Source organism: Halichoeres trimaculatus, unplaced genomic scaffold (genome assembly GCF_033239565.1).
Source record: "Halichoeres trimaculatus isolate MK-OKI-2021-1 unplaced genomic scaffold, fHalTri1.1 fHalTri1_scaffold_3, whole genome shotgun sequence".
NCBI classification, from domain to species: Eukaryota; Metazoa; Chordata; class Actinopteri; order Labriformes; family Labridae; genus Halichoeres; species Halichoeres trimaculatus.
In genome coordinates, this window is record NW_027437181.1 from 32,086,395 (window position 1) to 32,106,225 (window position 19,831).

The 19,831-nt window shown below is 39.4% G+C and overlaps 2 protein-coding genes across 3 annotated transcripts in view; one reads left to right on the forward strand and one right to left on the reverse strand.

Moving 5' to 3' along the window:
* The window catches only part of igf1rb (insulin-like growth factor 1b receptor), a 56,728-nt gene extending 55,223 nt beyond the window's left edge, over positions 1-1,505 (reverse strand). The window contains exons 1-2 of one of the 2 annotated variants that reach the window (XM_074667233.1): positions 812-1,505; positions 611-728 (exon numbers count right to left, since the gene is read on the reverse strand). In XM_074667233.1, the coding sequence (XP_074523334.1) occupies positions 611-701 (91 nt within the window). In that variant the 5' untranslated portion in view covers positions 702-728; positions 812-1,505. Of the gene's footprint in view, positions 1-610 lie in introns of both variants that reach the window. The other variant, XM_074667234.1, reaches the window with a different exon arrangement.
* Positions 1,506-5,800: 4,295 nt separating this feature from the next.
* Positions 5,801-19,673, forward strand: ap3s2 (adaptor related protein complex 3 subunit sigma 2). The gene is made up of 6 exons (XM_074665598.1): positions 5,801-6,029; positions 7,084-7,175; positions 7,992-8,103; positions 9,667-9,738; positions 16,783-16,890; positions 18,680-19,673. The coding sequence occupies exons 1-6, from the start codon at positions 5,961-5,963 to the stop codon at positions 18,803-18,805; spliced, it is 579 nt and encodes a 192-aa protein (XP_074521699.1). The 5' UTR covers positions 5,801-5,960; the 3' UTR covers positions 18,806-19,673.
* The last annotated feature ends 158 nt before the right edge of the window (positions 19,674-19,831 follow it).

Genomic DNA, 19,831 nt, shown 5'->3' on the forward strand with positions numbered 1-19,831 from the left:
CATCTTCCATTAAAAAAAATCCTTCATAATGTTTCTATTAACTAGTTCATACTTTTGAGGTTTGTTTTAAACAGAAAACATCAAATCAGATACCGCCTTTCCATACCCCACATCCTCTAGCCAAACAAACCAGCGCAATAAATAATGAACTATTCATCCTCACTATTCAGCGGCACATTACAAGCTTCTTCCACAAATACACAAGTCCTCTATACTTTGCTGCTTTAAACAATGCAATACACAATTTCCATGGGTGACTGACTTTTAATTGATATCTTTTCAACAGTGGTCCACTACATTTATTTTTTCTGTTTTCACTAAACTTGGGTTTTGCCACCACTACAAGATATGTACAGTGATATCTGTAACAGCCACATGACTAACCAATATTACAGTCTACAAAATGTGTTTTTCTGTGTGTGAACATTACATTGAAAATAGCAAATGTTTTCTGCATTTAAACTGTTTATTATTGTATAACACATTGCAAAAGTAAAATATAGTACTGTCTTTTTTTAACAAAGCAAGTTTTATTCCCCATATTTAAGCAGCACTGGAGCATAACAGCAGTGTTTTCCCGAGTGGAGCAGTGTGGAGCAGCATTACTTACTCTCTGCGGTGGCGGGCCGGAGGCAGGACGACAGACCCAGCATCAGACCCCAAAACAAGGTCAAGCGGCTCCTTTCCATTCGAGACCTCATTCCTGGATGAGTAAATCCTCCCAAATCCTGTAAATAAATATGTAGAGGCTAGGAGCTGCGGCCAAAACCTGGTCAGAAAACTGAAAAGCGTTTTAATCTGCAGCCAGCACCTTTTAGCTGTTAGCCGGCTAATGGGGCTAATAGCTGCTACATGCAGGCTAGCAGGATAGCCCCCTCACGTTTCCAAATGGGAGTCCAACCGTGCCCCAAAATCACCGATTTATTCCTCTGCACAGAAAATATTCATTCATAGTCTTGTTTATTCTTTCCAAAAACAACGCCGCAGTGATGAGTAGAATGAAATCAATGCGGTTAAACTAGCGGCGGGGATTCCTCTGTAATCCGCATCTTCACACTCCATATCTGGAGGAAAAAACGTTCAACGTCCCGCTACCGGAGGATCCTCAGGAGGCAGAAAACGGCGTAAAGATGAGATGTAAACGCATGTATGCAGACCGAGAATAAATTATTAAATCAATACACACACTCCTGGTTTGAATGCAGCAACATTTCGTTCGAAAAATCCAGGATAAAAATCTAGTTTCAGACCGCAGCCTCCTTCTTCTCCTCCTCCTCAGCCGCTCATCATGCACACACGCACCGCGTTGTTGTGGTAGCTGTAATTCACCTTCACATCAACGGAAAATTGAGGATTTCACTTTATTTGTTCGATTTTAGGCAAGTCCATTGCTTAACTAATACCCTCCGTCGATAGATTGGTGGTCTGGCAGCGTAGTTGGGCTGGTAAATATCCAGGTACATACACCGTCTCCTTCGATCAGTCTGCAGTCTACCGTGTTCACTATAAACACGGCGCCGTGCACACAGATCGTCTCTATTTGTAAAGATGAATCACACGGGTCCAGACTGTGGAAGTGGGCGTCACTTTGACTGCAGTTTAGCCACCATAGGAGAACAGTTTCCATAGTGACTGGTTAGGTACCAATCACAAGAAAGCCTATTTCTTATATCCCTGTTTGTTAAAAGGGCTGCTGACGGAATCAGCTTTCATATCTATTGGCTGTGGATGCTTTTCAGCATATTTACTGATCCGTTCAGGCAGAAGATAATCTGTGAAAAGTACATTTTATGAAACATTTGAGGCATGGCTTTATAACTTTCAGTGAGGTAGGTATAACACAAAGACAGAATACTCACCGATTTAACAAAAACACAATCCTTCACGCACGCACTTCTTTGCAAAGGACACAATCATAACAACAGTTTTAAAAGGAGAACAGAGTGATGCCTCTGTTATTTCTTCTCCTCTCTGCTACCCGCCGTAGCGGCACCGTTAGCGACGCGGTTTGAATGAAAGACGGGATGCTGATCCAGGATCAGGGTTGTTTTGATGCTCAGATCACGAACACGGTGAAGAGATTCCTACACAAGGGCCGTGTCTGTCTTCACTTCACATAATTACACTTAAATCAGTTTTTGCAGTCGCAAGTGCGCCTTTTTGTGTCGTATCGAAATACAACCATCTGTGTCAAATATCACATTAATCCGCACCAGTCCCCGCCAACACTAATTAACCTACATCAGTCTGTAGTTTGTTTGTTTTTTTCATAATACTAAGTGCTTATTTTAACACTGGATGGTGTAAAACTTTTTAAGCCTTACTACTGTTCTGGAGAGAAAAGACGTATCAAGTTTCAGCAAACAACAAAAATTACGACATCTGATTAAAACTGAAAGGATTGTTTCAAAATATTGTTTACTGAAATAAATCCACTTCAGAGATGTGGATGACTTTTGCGGAACAAACAGAACCGTTTGGAAAATCCCCTTAAATACATCTTATTATGTAGACATGTTTGTAGAGCTTGGCAGCAAGCATAGACAGCAAGTCATGCAACAGGGTTTCCTCTGAGAAGATGCCGAAATGCTGCCATCTTGCGGAGAGGAAGGTTTGCTGCAGACCTCTACTGTACTGTATATAAATATCAGGAGGGCAGAGCTAAAACTACGAACTACTCATTTGCCTGTGGAGATAATTATTCAAATTATATTCTTCCTAAGCACACAATTGTTGAACACCTGTTTTCGTTGCTTTTGTTGTGAGAGTACAAAGTAAAATTCAGGCTGGATATCTGCTTAAAAGTTGTAGAGTTTATCGATTTTTAAATGCTTATCTTTTCATTCGCAGCTGATCAAGTTCCCACCAAACAGAACACTTTTATCATTTTTTATTATTATCTCTTTTATCAAGGATTTTATCACACTTTATGTCATCACACTGACTTTGACTTTGTTTGACACACAGAAAGGTACAGTTGATCCGCTCTGATCTGAGGTCCAGGCTGAGGAAGAGGGGGGCCCACAACTTGTGATGCTGTGAGAGGAACAGACAGTAAACAAAACCATCCATGGAAGAGCCCCTGACAGTTTTGATTATCCCTGTGATTACAGGCTGCTTTCATCACTTCACAGAGCAGAGCACAGAGGCATTATTTGAACGCTGCACATTACCTCAACCCTGGCAGACAGCACTCGGCATCTGTCACAATCTAACAATTAGCACCGGGGGGAAAAATGCACATTAAAAATGAAGTGAATATCAGTGGCCACCCAAGAGTCCAAATACAGTGAGTCACCCTCTAACAAGTGCTCACTGTACCAACATGACCTCCCTGCGCCAGAGAATGTTGTGCCTGTCCACTTGCATTTGTTAAGTCCCTATTAAAGTCCCCATGAAGGCAGCCGGCGGGCCCACCTACCTCGACTGTCCTGGTGGAATCCATTCTTGCACTGCACTCATGTGGAAATAAGCCTGTTTACCACCAACGGGTCACACATGCTAATGAGCGTCTGTTTGTTTTCCACTGTGTTCATGCAGGAGGAAGGGAATTTAGAGGGGAAATAATAGATGATATGCAGACAACAGGCCGGGTGGCTTTGCTGCACTAATGATGAAAAACGTAGAACAGAGAATTAATGGATATGAAATCAGAACAGGAAATGTGGTCTGACATTCTGATGTTGTTGGGTCTGATCACACAGATCTACGGGATGTCCACTGGCCTGCTTTGGTAGAAGTGGTGTGATTGTGGCCTGAGGATCACCTGATGGACTGACATTTGACCACAGACCAATAAGCTTTGTCTGATCAACCCCATCTGAAAGTGGGGTACATTATAAACACAAAGTTTAGTAATAGCTCACCACTTACTAAAGAAACTATATTAACTCTATGATATATGCATACTGTATAGTACAGGAGCATCCCATGTTATAGTGTGACAGCAGTATATAACATGGCATGTTACTATGAAATAAGTTATCTTATTTCATTGCCAGTTGACTTAAAATTATTTTAATTTATAAATAGCGATAATTCAGAGAAATTTTAAACAGATAAAATCTGTTTCTTTTTTAAGAGAATCAGTGTGTGGATGTAATAAAAATATCTTACAGCTGCAAATAAACTGACATAATTTCCTTGATTCCCAAAGTTCATTTGATGACTGTTCGCTTTTAGGTCAGATAGGTTTGACTCCATGTCACTCAAGTCTACAAATTTAGACAGAAATCAGACAGAAAACATTAAGAAAGAAAGAAAGAAAGAAAGAAAGAAAGAAAGAAAGAAAGAAAGAAAGAAAGAAAGAAAACATTTAATTTAAACAAGATACAGAAGACCTTGTTCATGCCTTTATTTTTTTAACAGGGTACATTATTCTTATGGTGTCTTTAAAAATCGGACAGAAATTCCATCAATCAGCTGCAGCTAAGCACCAGAGTTTACCAACACCAATAAAGTACAACACATTACAGCAGAGCTCAAGTGTCTTTGCTGGCTTTAAGTAATTTAAAGGCAGGGTTTTAAACCCTCCCCTGAAGCACTCAATAGTCTGTGGCCAATGCACCTGATGAGTTTGTTAGATCATTGCAACCTTGCATCCTCCAAGACAGAGTTATTTATTGTTTACAGAATCAGAACCAAGAAGGGGGAGCCAGCAGTAATTCTATGTAACCTGATTTTTTTTTTTTGTTTGTTTGTTTTCTAATTGCTTTTTCAACCAGTTTACTCTTCTGAAACTGTTTTATTTATGTCTGTCTTTCCCATAAGGTAAATCACTTGTATTCTCCTGTTGTTGTGGTTATGTCAATAAAACCAAATTCCATTTTCTTTCTATACATATGGGTCTTTGATTTGGATAGATTTTGTCTCATTTCTCTTCATGACTTCAGTGTCTTACCTTAAACTCTACGTAACGCTTGGATTGCTCTGCATTGAAATATACTTTCCATGCCTCACCAGTTGTGTGAAAAAGTTCTTGTTGTTTGTTTACCCAAGTGTTAATGCAGGTGGGCCAGTTCAGATGTCTTTGTCTGAGCTGTGCTTAACAAAAAAGTCCTTGAAGGGTGTCTGTCTACTTGTAGCCTTTGTTCCTTGTTTGCTTGTTAATTTTTTAATTTTGTGTTGATTTTTAAGACCTCATGTTATGTTATATAAATTTGTTTTTGATTCCTTAATGACTGCAGGTCATTAAAAAGGTGCAGCTGGTGTGACTATGACATCACTGCTTTGAGATCTCAAGGCAATGTGAAGCAGCCCACAAAGGTACAAATGGTCCACTAATTATGTTGTGCCACAGTTGCTGGTGCATTAGTCACAAAGACTGAGAAATGATGTCATGTGGAGGGAAATAGTCTCAGAACTGAGGACACAGGGAAACACTACAAAAGAAACCAATGTAAACCACTCATGGGATGTTAGCTTTATGGTGCTAAACAAAGCCATTACCCCTGCCTGAAACTACTGTTTGTTTCACTTAACTGCTTTCTAACAGAGCTGTTCCCCTCAAAAATAAAACCAGCTGGGACTCTATTTTTTCAGCTTCTACTTAATATGCAGCACAATTGACCAACAGCATTTCATGGATTAAATTGTATTTGGTTCTTTCACTTGCACTATATCCTGGTTTTGTATTAAAATAGCACATTTATCACTGTGGAATAATATAATGTCTTTATGGAAAATGTTTTGCATTGCAAAGCAGAAGCCCAGATACACCAATTACGGTCGAAAATAAAAATAAAAAAAAACGCACTCACTGAACTCCCCGGAACAAAAGAGCTGAAATATTTGTGGGAGGTCGACTGCTGAATGTGGGGACTCAACCGGATGTAACCGATTAGTCATCCGGCAAATGAGAGGCCGTCATTTAGCACCTGAGCTAACGGTTTAAAATAATCTAAATCTTGACTTCGTAAGAACAAAAATATATATTTATCGAAAAACTCAACGAGGCGAAAATGATTAAAGCTATCTTGATATTCAACAACCACGGGAAACCGCGGCTGATCAGGTTCTATCAGTATTTTGTAAGTATTTTATTGGGTTATAGTTCAAAACATTAGCATTCTCTAATGTTTTTGACACACTTGATCAGCCTGGTGTCAGTGATGGGTTTATGACGGCCCCTTTGAAAACCTTCAACTCCTTTATTTGTGTGTTGGTTAAGTTTTTGGTTAAAACATTAAGCTATAATATTTTTTTAAAAATGACGACTGCTGTCAGCAGATAACTGTGTGTATCAGTTAAGCTTGGTCAGACGTACATTTCCGTTATCTTAAGTTATCTTAAATTTGATGACAGGAAGATCGCCCACTAAGGTGATACCACAAAGGGCAAACGCCATGTACCTTAATTTTAACAACACATTGTAACACCCTCAAAACTGCACCGTTTTTATTTGATTGCTGACTTTTAAAAGGTAATCCTGTAATTTTGCTCATTTGACCCTGAGATCAGAGAGACTTGTTTTTAGATTAGGTTTATGAAGTAACCCAGAGGCTGTTGAAAGAAACCGGATACTGGTACGCTGTTAAAAAGAATAAGCGTTCAGCAAAGATCAACCCATTACACCCTCATGTCCACCTGATTGGTCTGTTTAAAGCTGCATTTAAACCTTAGTGATCTCCAAATCCTAAACTGCATCGTCATCTTTGTCATACCAGGCTCTGTTTTGTGAGCCAGTCAAGTAGGGACTGCTAATACTGCCTGTCCTTCTACGTGATTTTTAATGACCAACACAACCCACAGGAAATGCCTCCTGGAAGATTTAGTTTTCACAGCGGAAACAAGACAAGACTCTTATTACAAGACACTCATTCAAGTGTTTCGTTTTTATGGTATGGTATAAGGATGGTATTTGATTTGTGTAAAGTTGGACCTTTTTTTTAAGTAATGATTTGATTTTAATTGTGACTTAAAAAACAAGTTACACCTTTATGCTCTAAGCATTCTCTTATTGTGTTCACTTAACATCAGTCTTTCCACCCTTGGTTTAAATCTTGTACTTATTACTGGTGAATCTCAAAATTCCAAATGTTTTTTCTTGGGACCTTTAAAACTGTGTAACATGTTTTCTTGCAGGCCGAGGACATGCAGCAGCAGATCATTCGGGAAACTTTCCATTTGGTATCTAAAAGAGATGATAATGTCTGCAACTTTCTGGAGGGTGGGAGGTAAGTAAAGATGATTTGTGCTTGTGCAAGAAACTCAGGTGCAAAATTAAACAGTAATATGTGAGTATAAAAATGTGTCATTCTTTGGTCAATAATATCCTGCAGTCACTGTAACTTAGCTCTAATGAATTTTAATGAGTCATAGTCACATATATTCACATATATTGACTAAACAAAACAAAGTTCAACTAAAGTTTCAGATAATTATGACGTGACAATTAAGATGACTTCTGAGTTCAACATGGCAAGGACTGAGGAGGTGTTGTGTCACTGCCTCTTTTATAGTCCAACTAGCATAAACTCCGGCCCACTTTTGTGGCCTTTGCGCCACAACAGATGCTGACGTCACTTGTCAGCAAAGATCCGCCTTTGATGAGCAGCTGAGTAGAGATGCAGTGACACGACTGTAGCCATTAGATGGAGGCAAACCCACAAAAGCCAACCAGGAGGCCGTTCTTAGTCAAGTTTCACCAGCTTAAGTGACATTAAAAAGGAGTTAAAAAATGCCTAATTGTATTCATTGTCATAGCTATCATTATAATTGTTATAATATCCTTATTGTGGCTGTTTTTCCTGGACCTTTCATGGTGTCATTTGGATGGATTTTAATGACATGTTGCACATACTACACATGCATGGACCTCAGGATGTAGTAGCTGCAGAAAATTTTGCCAGTGAGGTGCCAAAGAACTTACCACTGATGATTGTTTTATGTACACCTACAGCACCTGATTGTTTGTTCCCATTTCTATAGACTTTTAGCAGCATATGTTGTCTTTACTGTCGAGAAGTAACCCTCTTTTTGTCTTCTTGCAGCCTCATTGGTGGCTCAGACTACAAGCTGATTTACCGACACTATGCAACCCTCTACTTTGTCTTCTGCGTGGACTCGTCTGAGAGTGAGCTTGGCATTCTGGACCTGATCCAGGTCTGCCTCCAGTCTGTTAGACTAATTTACTGACTCACAGACAAGTGACCATTTAAAAAACAAACCTAGATGCTTCATCCCTACAGGGGATCCATTAACTGTCTTCTGTTTTGGGATACATTTTAATCAGTACAAAGTAATTCTGAGTTGTCACCTTCTCTGCATGAGGAATATTTTCCATCTCAGTGGTCTCACTGGTGGGTGACAGGAAGTAAACACTTACAAGTCAGATTGATATGAAAATAATGCAAATTAATGAGCCATAACCATAATATTTATTGTTTTAGAGCTGTGTGAACACCTGTGAGATGTAAGAACAAAATTGTGGAACAACAGGGGCCTCCACTAACAATATCTAAAAGATAGTCAGAGGAATTTCAGTGTTGGACTGATGTGAAAATTAGATCCTCACCTCTGATTTTCATATCAGTTTTGTCACCATGAAAATCACATCAATCAAACAAATCAAACAGAAATAAAAACACAAAAATACCCTCTCAAATCCAATATTTTGATAACTTGGCTATAGAAAGACAAAATATAACTTAATGCTACATTTCCCATCCCAAAGATTGCAAGCAAACCACACCTTGGCCTTTCTATCGCAGTGAAATCTGCAGATTGAAAGTGGAAAAGATGGGTGGTGAAGGCCAGCTAGCTGATTAAAAGTCTTTTGCTGCTGCTTTCTTATCTTCTTCCATAGATAGTGGCTGACAACCAGCATCAGATAAAGTGTACCACATGATAATTTTTAGCTCAATATCAAGCCTTTAATTAAAACAAGACTGTTGTCATCAATACCCATGTGTTGCTACAGCTCTTGTTCAGAGACTTAAGGAATCTATGCAGAGAGCTAAAGATGCTTTTGTGGTAAACCACCTAAATGAGATGAAGGTTTGCAAACTTGAGCTAATAATCAAGCTTCTTTCCATTACAACTTTGCCTTTTGTTTATCTTAAGAAACATGAATCATCTTTGACCCTTTTCTCTAAAGCTTTCTTTTTCATGCTGGTGCTGGTAAGAAATGAAACTCTGCTGGTGAGCTCCTTGATAATCTGTCTGGATAAGACATGAAGTCATAAACTAATAAAAATATGAACAAGGAAACGCTGATGTCACTGATACAAGCTGAACACACACTCTTTGAAGTGTTCACGTGAAGTGCAGTAATGCTTTTACTTATCAGAGCCATAAAGTGGTTTTCAGTTTATATGGCCCATGTGTATTTGTGAACTATTGAAGCGCACAGGAGATGTAACACCTCGACACATAGAACCACCAGCGCTCTAAACAGTTAAATAACACCAGTGTAACACCAGTGTGATTTGTCTTTAGGGTTCCAGAATAATATAAAAGTACCTTGTAATGATTGATCCAGGCTTTTTAAAAAAAAATTAGCAGTAAAAATAAACTCCTTTAGGAGGTACAGGATGTATTTTGCCATAAAAATGATTAAAATCTTCAGATTTTCTTACTTTTCAACCTTTGAAAGTTCACTCTTCAGAATGCAGGAGTTAATTTGAAGTTTGGTGTTTTTGATTAACCACGTCCTTTTCCCTGCAGGTGTTTGTGGAGACGCTGGACAAATGCTTTGAGAACGTCTGTGAGCTGGACCTCATATTTCACATGGACAAGGTGAGTCAGACACAGAGCAGCTTTTTTATGATGCTAACCCACTTTGTGGCTGTTTATGCTTCAGTGACCATGTCAGAGGCACATGAGGACAATACAAAAGATCAAGAGAGAAGCAAATAGACACAGGGGTTGTCAAACAACAACAAGAATGAAAGTGTAAATGTGATTTATCCTGAAGAGCCAGTTGTTCAAAGAATTTAATGTGGATCAAAATGATCTGGATTTGGAAATCCCATTTCCTGCTATCCAGAACCAAGCAATCGTGTTAAGTTTTACGCCGTTTTTTCAAGCAACATTAGATTGAATCACCCTGATCTGAGTACACAGTTTTTAAGATTACCAAATCCAGATTATCAGTGCTCTAAAAAGGACAACATATCATAATGTGGACTATCAGCTCTGTGAAGATCAGCCGGTAGAAAAGCCAACATGGGGTCATTGTGGGTGTTTTTTTTTATTTTGGGGAAAAAAAAACAAAAATAACATTAACATCTAATTCCATTCTTAAATTTCTTTTACGACCCCTCCTCTGAGCCACAACAAATGAATAAGAAATATACATTAAAAAAATACAAAGTGGATAATTTTTTAACGTCTGAAATGTTAAAAAAGAAGCTTTAATGTCCAGTGGTTAGAAAAATAATAAAAAAATGTTTAGGGTTCTTCTTCATCTGTGAAGGAGAGCCCAGCAGTCTTCTAATTTTTTGAAGGCAGATCAGGAGATTTTCTCTGGTTTGGTTAGTTTGATTTGTCCCTCTGCCAGGAGTAACTGTGCTTCTGCTCTTTCAGTTTCTCTTTCTTTTTACTTTACTGTACTGAAAGGCTTCATTGGAAACCTAACTAACTTTATCTACTCTATCACTGTCGTGTTTAAACAAGTCAAGTGCAAAGTACAATTAAACGTATCAACACTAAATTGTACAAATGTTGTATTGTTTGACCATTTGTAAAGCTGTACTACATTTTCTTCCTGAAATCCACCTTGAAATCCTTCCTCTGTTAGGATCAGGATAATCCTGTTTTTTGGATAAAAATGATCATGATTAAAACAGGGATTGGATTACGTGATGTAATCTGATTTTGAAATTCTTCTTTCCCTTTTGAACAACCCATTTTCAGAATTTAATCTGATCTGATAAACAAAACCCGACTGAATTTACCTTTGAGCAACTGTCCCCTTATGTTGTTCGGAAAAAAAAAAAAATCACTTCTGTCAGCTCTCTGCGGCTGCTTCTCCTCCTCATACAGTTTGTGCTTTACCTTTTGGTTCTTGTAGTAATTTTTTTGGTGGTAAGTTTCCAAAATGTCTCCATCTAATGGTTTATATTTCATAGGTCTCCTAAACTGCTGAATCAATTTACCTTTGATGTTTTTGAGCTGATGTGTTAAAGACTTGTGTAAAATTGTTATTTTAGGATCCTTGAATATATTGTTGGCTGTAGCTGGTCTTTGCATTTAGGGTTTATTTTTTATTATTTCCATAATAAGATGATGAAGAAAGCAAACCTTTCACCTCTGTAGTATAAACACTTGAGTTGGCTGGCTTTAGCCTTTAGCCTTAAGCTCTGCTTGGCTTAAATGCAACCCACAGAGCTGTCAGTGTGGATGACGTGTAGACCTCACGACAAAATGTTAAAATTCGTGACATGACTTCACCAGACAAACACTTCTTGACCAAATATTAAACTGTACGTAGTACAATGGTGTTACAGTTGTTTTCACTGCAACACAATTTATTGCGTCAGTCACGAGTCAACACCTAAACAAAATCAAGAAAATTCACTTAAATAAGGATTTGACAATGCTGGTTCTGTTTGCAAATCCTTTTGTGTAAGAATGATTCCACCCAGAGTTGTGACGAGCTTGGTAGGTCTTGTAGGTGGCCCATCGTACGTATAGCTCCTCTTTTAGGTCCAAGCTACTGTCTGGTATCCCCTGCTCTGGCTCCTTGGATTTAGATGTTTGTTTACCTGACTTTCCTGATGACAAAAGGAAAAAAGATATTTAATTTTCATCTGGAACCCTCAGCAAACATTATTCAGACAATAACAGATGCAGGAAGCAACAACAGATCTTAACTTTAAAATCCCTTCATCACCCAAGTACAGCACAGGGACTTTTTTTTGTTATTTTGTCCTTAACAGAGTCAAAATTGTGCCTGGAAAACAGAGTCTGTCTTCTTTCAGGAACTTTTTTTTTTCTTACATTGATTTTGGAGTAATCAGAACTGTCACAAGCTGAATCAGATGTTTAACACAGCTAAATGATGTGCACCAAGGATTTTGTATCTGTAACTATGTTGTTAGCATTAAAACTTGTGCATTTTCTGAAATTATATCCAATAATCACACAAACCTCCTGACTCTGTGGATTCGAATGGCTCACCAACCCAGTTATTTATCAGAGGTTTCTTTCTGCCCTGATGCTTGGGAGTCTTTAGGTTAGACGTCTGAAGATAAGAGCAGCTCCTGTCTCCCTCCCTCAGCAGGGTGCAGGGCCCGGCCTTCTCCTGCCTCTCCTGCTGCTCCTCTTTCTGAGCACCTCTTGTGTACGTGCACCTCGGCTCCTTCCTCACCAGTATCACACTTTTCCAGCGAAGCCTCTGTTGCTTCTGCTGCTCCTCTGCTTTTTGCTTCAGTTTAGCAGCCTTCCTCTCCTCCTCTGCTCTCTGTTTGGCCTCATGCATCCTCCTCTCCTTTTCCAGTTGCTCTTTCTCTTCTCTTTCCTTCCTGAGCTCCTTCCTGACGCGCTCTCTGCGCTCCATCTCCACGGCTCTTAGTTCCTCATACATCCTTCTCCTGGTCTCCTTCCTTCTCTCTTCAGGAGTGAGTTTCCTGAGTCTCTCGAAAAACTCCATTTCAGTGATGTGGGAACTTTTTTGGTTTGCAGACATGGTTTCTGGTTGTTCAGTGGGTGAACTGTACATGTGTAGGTCGTCTTGAAAGCTCCCAAAGCTCTCTGGGATGTGATCTCTTCAGCTGGTTGGTGCAAAATGATGGGACTCCATGTATGATTTAAAGTTAAACCGTGTTTCACCACAACAAAAACATGTTGTCATGGTTACAAATGTCTTAATGAAGAGTGTCCTGGTAGTTTTTAAACAGAAAAAAATATTATTCATGATCACAAACACTGCACACATGAAATCAAGTGAATAAAGGCTATATACATTGAGATACTGTAAAGAGATACTTTTAGTCCTGCAGACAGAAAAGCTTCAAAGGTAAAAATATTTGTCTGTGTTCAATCCTATTTCTCTTCACTGAAATGTCTCACCTTCTGCTGAATGCCACAAACCTTCTCACAGGTGTTTCTAAGACAATAAGGTCTTGCAGGGGGCCAAATGCAGCCCTCTTCAACCTCAGTCATTTAGTAGTTTATTATCATTTTGTTCATTCATTTTAGTAGTTTATTTTAAAAAATCCACCTTGAAAACCTGTCCCTGCTGGGATCAGGATAATCCTGTTTTTTGGATCAAAGTGGTCCGAATCCTACTGAAAAGTCCTGAACAACACAAACTGAACATTTGATTCAGATTAAAACTAGGATTGGATTACATGATCTAATCTGATTTCGAAATCCTTCTTTCCCCTTTGAACAACTCATTTTCAGAATTCAATCCAATCCTTTAACCAAAACCCGATTGGATTACCTTTGAACACCTGGCCCCAGGTGATGAAGGCTCTGGACAGTCTTGGGTTGTCTTGTAGATGTGAACCTGCTGAGTGGCTGTCAAGGGCGGTGGTTCCCATTTCAAAACAGGAGATCAGACAGAAAGCTTTCACTGTCAAGATTTCGCTCTTGACTTCTGGGGGGTGCATGAGAGGTTTTTTCCAGTCTATTTAACATTTGTGGGCTTTGAGAAGGCCTCTGAGGTCTCTTGGGGGTCTTTCGAGGTGGGCCCTGGAAATACGCTGCTGCTGTGAGCCTCGTGGCCTCTGTATGACTAAAAGTGACAGCTGTGTCTGCACACTCAGCACACAGCCAGACACATTCCTGGTGCGTGTTGGCTCTCTGCCAGGGCTGCCCCAGGTCACACATTCTGTTTATGATCCTCCCGGGCAGGATCTCCAGACACAGCCAGAGTGAGGAGAGTTTCAGGTTCAGCAGCCTCAGAATTTAATCTCTGCTTTCTTCAGATGATGTGGTTCTGTTTGGCTTCGACAGCCTTCAGCTTGGTGCAGTTTGCTGTGGAGAGGGACCTCTGGGTCAACTTGCTAAACCTGCATCACCGCAACCCAGGTTTTTGATAAGTATAAGAATATATCTGGATGGAAGTGGACTAATGATTAGAGCAAGGCATTGCTAAAAACCTCACAATTTGTTTTATTTATTTTTTTCTCTAGGTTGCAATTCTGTTCGATGTGATATTGATTTTGGTGCTTTGATTTTCATGCCCATGTGAACACATGTAGTACGTCATCTCACGTTTTGGAGCAATAAAACAACCCAAACGTTAAACTTTAAAGCTGAAGGATCTGGCTTTAAGCTGCTGCTGCTACTTTGGCTGCCATTCTGTTGTTTTTTGGTCTTGTGCAGCCCTTGTCCGTTGAGATGCATCAATTAATTAATGTTTTACCCACCCCTACTCATGATGAAAGTCAGTATTATTAGAATCACCCTCTGAAAGATAATAACCAAAGCTTTTTTTGTGTTATCTGCTTTGTAAATGACCAGGCGTTCTCCTTTCACAAGTTTAGTACACAATAGGGATGCACGATATTATCGATATCGGCTGATAAAGGCTTAAAAACACGTTTATCGGTATCGGCAGATATGAAAAATTCTGCCGATAGGCACAGCTGATAAGGTGCTATTCAGTTAGGATTATTATTATTTTCCATTTGAAAAATAAGCTCCTTAAATAAAATGTAAAACTTCATTTATTTGCACTGCAGAGCTCTGTGTCTGTCACCAGGTTGTTACAGTAGCTCTAAAATAATCAAATGCAACTTAGTTATGTTTAAAAATGCATTGTACATTTAAAGTTCATGTGATCTAAAGAAATTATTTTTCTGTATTTCAATACTGAATGTCTTGAGTTTGAAAAAATAATACATTTCTTATAATGGTAAAATCAAATGTTTTTGTCTTGTTTTATGTGTGTTTCTTAAACAAATAAGACCGTCACAATAAGAGTAACATATAAATTCCGGTACAGGATAGACTTAGCTTTCTTTACAGTGAAAAAAACAAACAAACTTGTGATTATCGGTATCAGTCAAAAGGGGTTTCGATATATCAGCATATCGGATATTTGCAAAAATCCAATATCGTGCATCCCTAGTACACAACATAAATTTTTCTATCTCAGTTGGTTTTTCATTGACTGGACGGTTGGGTGGCCCTGGGTAGGCCATGCAGGAGGACACGTAAATGATTACTGTACATAATCCTTAATAGGAATGAAAACTGTCCACCAGCACTAAAACAGTTTAATTACCTGTATGCTTAATTCACACACTGCCTCAACAGAACGTTTCACAGAAACACAAACAGGGAGCTGGGAGGGCTGTATCTTCTAAGTGTGGTCAAACTGATTTGGATATTTGTGTCCTCACACACAGCTATTATGGTTTATGTCTGCATTAATGTAATGCTTCTCTCTCATGTGATTTTAATTTGGTGTTTACTGCATTATGGATTTCCCTCTGAATAGACACCCTGTTAAAAAATGTCATCTTTCATCATCTTCACAGAGTTAAGCTGAGGACATGGTGGTATTTATGAATGAGTCCCAAAGAATCTTGAACTATGTGAACGAATGTGTAGATCATCTCACCTGCTGCGTTTCAGGAACAGATACACAGCTGTACGTGGTTCACTTCTCTGTGTGTGAGCCAGACGGTTTATACGCTCTGTGTTTATCAAACTGTGCTCCTGAAATCATGCAGAGTTTGAGTGATTGATTCTGCAGCTCTGAAATAAATCCTCCACTTGGCATGCTCAACTCCTCAGAGAGATTTGTCAGCACCTGGGGGCTTGTTCTGTTTGAAGTTTGAAAACAGAGACTTCAGGATGGTCATTCTTCAAGGTTTTTACTTAAACACAAAAAAGTTTTTTATTCTCTGTAAAGATGTGAGTTTAAACTCTGAACAGGCTCCTTTTATGAAGCTCTTCATCTTGCTCAGCTGAAATCAGTCTCCATTTCTGTCCCTGGAGCTGAGCACAAAGTGTTACTGGAAACTAATCAGACACAACCACGGCCATCTTGATTGAATTTTCCCCACAGGAAATTGACATCATGCGGTGCGGTGGGGTTTGGCCTGAGGAATGTGCCTGGATGAAACTTGGAAATATTTCTCCTAAACCTTTAACTCTCAGAAGGCTCTCCTAACTGTGCAACACTGACCTGAACAGCAGCGTGAAAACTGTTTTCACACTTATTCAGGATCATTACACAGACTTTCTATTCATCTGTCCAGGAAAAACACAGATTTTAGATTTATTTTGCTCATGCTGATTGTTCGATTTATGACTTTAAAGTGTTTTGCAAGCTTGGATGAATGAATGTAGCGTTATGGAAACTAAAACCTACAACAGCTTGCACATTTGTTTTTTTTCCACTGTATCATCTGTAACCTCAAAGTAAGTCTGCAACAGAAGATGGTCTCGTTTTCCCAGAAATATTTCCCACCCACAGCAATCCCCACATCCAAACTTGAAAGGGAAATTGAAACTGTGTCTTGGCAAGTCGTTATTTTGGAGTGGTTTTCCAGAAGTGAAAAATCTCTCCTACATTTTGTCCCTGCTCTGTTATGAAGAAACACAGAATTAACCGAGTTTTATACAGGATTGTAATTTACTGAACTTTATACTGACTCAAATAGTGACATCTGGTTGCATTTAGGAGCCTGTCTTGTGGGATTTTACGTAATCCAGTTCTTAATTCCCAGTTCCTTCTCTGACTTCACAATTTTCTGTTGTATTTGTGCTTTCAGTGTTGAGTCACAGTAAGCTCAGTGTGCAGAGCATTGGTTAAATGACTGAACTGACATGTACATACTGTCACTGTGTGTTCACTGCTGTTACATCCGTCCACAGGTCCATTACATCCTGCAGGAGGTGGTGATGGGAGGAATGGTGCTGGAGACTAATATGAATGAGATTGTTGCCCAGGTCGAAGTGCAGAACCGCATGGAGAAGTCAGAGGTCAGTTTGCTGGCTGGGCTTTAAATAACATGCGTATACTGTTGGAATCACCGGATAGATCTAACTTTCTCAAAAACATTTGATAACTTTTCAGAGAGGTGCTTTTTTGTTTTGTTTTACGCTCGAAGCTGCACAAGCTACTATTCACTTTATTTCTAAATCAAGCCTTTCACCTCAAAGCACCACAGTTAAACCAACTCCTGACATTTTTTTAGCTTAATGTTAAGAGGAATCTGCATTTGGTGCCTTTTAAGGTGTGCTCCCTGTGGTCAAAGGAAGCCTGATCATCAGAAAAAAACCCAAGGCTCAGGAACCAGGAATGGGCAAATCATCCGCTTACATGGTTAGCTAGCTAACTAAGCTCACTACATCCATCATAGCAGAGAAAAGCAAAAACGTCAGAGATTAAAGTTCTTTAAATCCACCTAAAAATTAAAGTTTGACCCAAAACTCGGGTGCATTATTCTCCAAGTGAAAGCCTAGACTTTTCAGGTGACAATTCGTAGGTGTTTTTATAATTTCATCACATTTTTTTATTTTATTTTACTGGATTTGGTGTCTTAAACTCTAAAAGATATGATTCACTGAAATCACTTGGGACAGTTCATAAACTTTAATACATTAACTGTTGGGATTTACAAGGGCTTAGGCGCCATTTTCAAACATGGATGCGACTGGCTACTCAAAATGTTGAAAGTTTAGCCACTTGTGATTAACTGAACGATGTCCAACAGAAGTCCAGACTTCCTCAAGTTAACTCAGTATGGTTTTACAAATTCAAACCTTTTTGTTTTAGTTATTGGTTAAGATTTGTCAAATGCTTTAAGGTGGCTCCATCAGAAATATGGGTGGAAACTGTTAAAATGTTTCATATTCCTAAGCTGCTGTGTGTAGATGGAAAAATGAAACTGATACCAACAGCCAAAATGCACCAGATGCATCTGTGGATCTGACAGGTTACAATTTAAGTCACCAGCTCCTTCATGTTACGGCTGCAACTCACCTCCAGCTAGGGATGGGTACCGAATTAGGTACTTTTATGGGTACTGACCAAACTTTGTCAAAAGTACCGAGTGCCAATTCATGTAAAATCAAAAGGTACCATGTTCAGGTACCTGAATCCATCCTTGTGACTGTGAGAGAGAGGAAGAGTTGCGGATTTTCTATGCCGGACATGAACATAGCATCGCAAGGTATATATTGCAGAATAAATATTTTAAGTTGGAAAGAATTAACATTTTGTTATTAAACAAATTGATCATTTTTTACCACATAAACACACAAAAGTACCCGTACTGATTGCCAAGTACTGGGTTACTGTATTGTTTCAAATGTGAAAGGTACCCATCCTTAGCTCCAGCAGGTCTGAGCTCTCATGATCAGATACACAAGACTTCCATTTTTGCCGGATGCCACAGCAACAATGCATCAATCTGCATGGAGCCGACTGAATGGGACAAAAATGAGCCCTAAAACCATGTTGAAACATCTGGTGACTTTCAACATAAATTAACTCCACCGTGTTGCAGCTCCAGCTGTCTGGAAGTCCTGCTACATGCAGGACGAAACACATGGCTGGTGTGAGTTGATGGATGAGAGTATACAGTCAAAATGCAGCAGAGCACAGAGTGCTCCCAGTGAAAGAAATGATTGACTGTAATTTGTGCTCGATACGTTGTTAATGGTCTAGAACATAAAAAGCACTGATGCATGACACTGTGAAAGTAGCAGAAAGATAAAGGTGCAATAATCACGGCTCTGAGGTGTTTCCATGTTTTTGGTTTGGCAGGGAGGTCTGTCAGCTGCACCTGCCCGTGCTGTGTCTGCTGTGAAGAACATGAACCTGCCTGAGATTCCCCGCAACATCAACATCGGAGACATCAATATCAAAGTGCCGAGCCTCTCCCCGTTCTAAACAGCGGTCCAGCTGAGCTCTGCAGGGCTTATGTACTACTGATGGAGCTTCCCTCCACCCAGCTCGGCTGGTAATAAAAAGAAACCTGTTTTCACAAACGTATCATGGAACCACTGCAGCTTATTCTTCTCATGTGAACGGGAGATAAGCCGTCATATTTTTAAGTTCTGCTGAACAAAGGTTACAGATTACTTCAGATGGATTTGCACAATAATGAAGAGATTGACTCTAAAAGCATTAAGAGTGATTTTACTGTCTGTATTTTCTGCTTTTACTTTCTCCAGTTGATTTCCTATTCCTACCCCCCCAATGAAAAATGACCGTTGTTGGACCCATGTGTGTATTCTGGCACACTCCTCTAACTCTGACATTCATCACCGGTCCTCCTGCCTGAAACATTCCCCTCCAAGCTTTTGGACACAGCACAGTTCTCTGTAATAAAATCCCTTGGCTTCTGTGTTGGGCTGTAATTACTCAAACACATCTTTATCTTCTGTTCCAACTGAGTTCATACAGACTGGGATTAGACTCCCCTGCTTGGCTCTTGTCACAGTTTATTTTTCCTTCTCTGTAATATAGTGTGTCTCAAACATCCTTGTGATTTGTGAATAATGTTATTGTTCTCCTGGGTGCCGATTGTGCTCAGTGCAGCGAATGTGAATGCTGTTACAGCCAAGTTTCAATGTGCTGTGGGTAGGATTGGATCTTGCCAACATCTGTTTAAAGAAACTGCAGGCTTACAAAGAGCTTTTTTTATATTTAAGTGTTTGTATAAAGTGTTTGTGTCTTATTGGCTCTACTGAGGCCACATAGAATCAGATATTATACGCCATCTTTCTGTGTTAACATTCCTTGGCAAGTTAAATTAAAGAAATCTAAACACAAATCCCTGAGTCTGTTTGTCTCATTCACAACAACTCTGCGTTTTTCTTCTTCGTCACCAGGTAAGTTGAGTCTCTTGACCACAGTCTGAACGCTCTGTACCTCTCAGGAAAAGATGCTGTGCTTTCAACCACAATGAGTTAG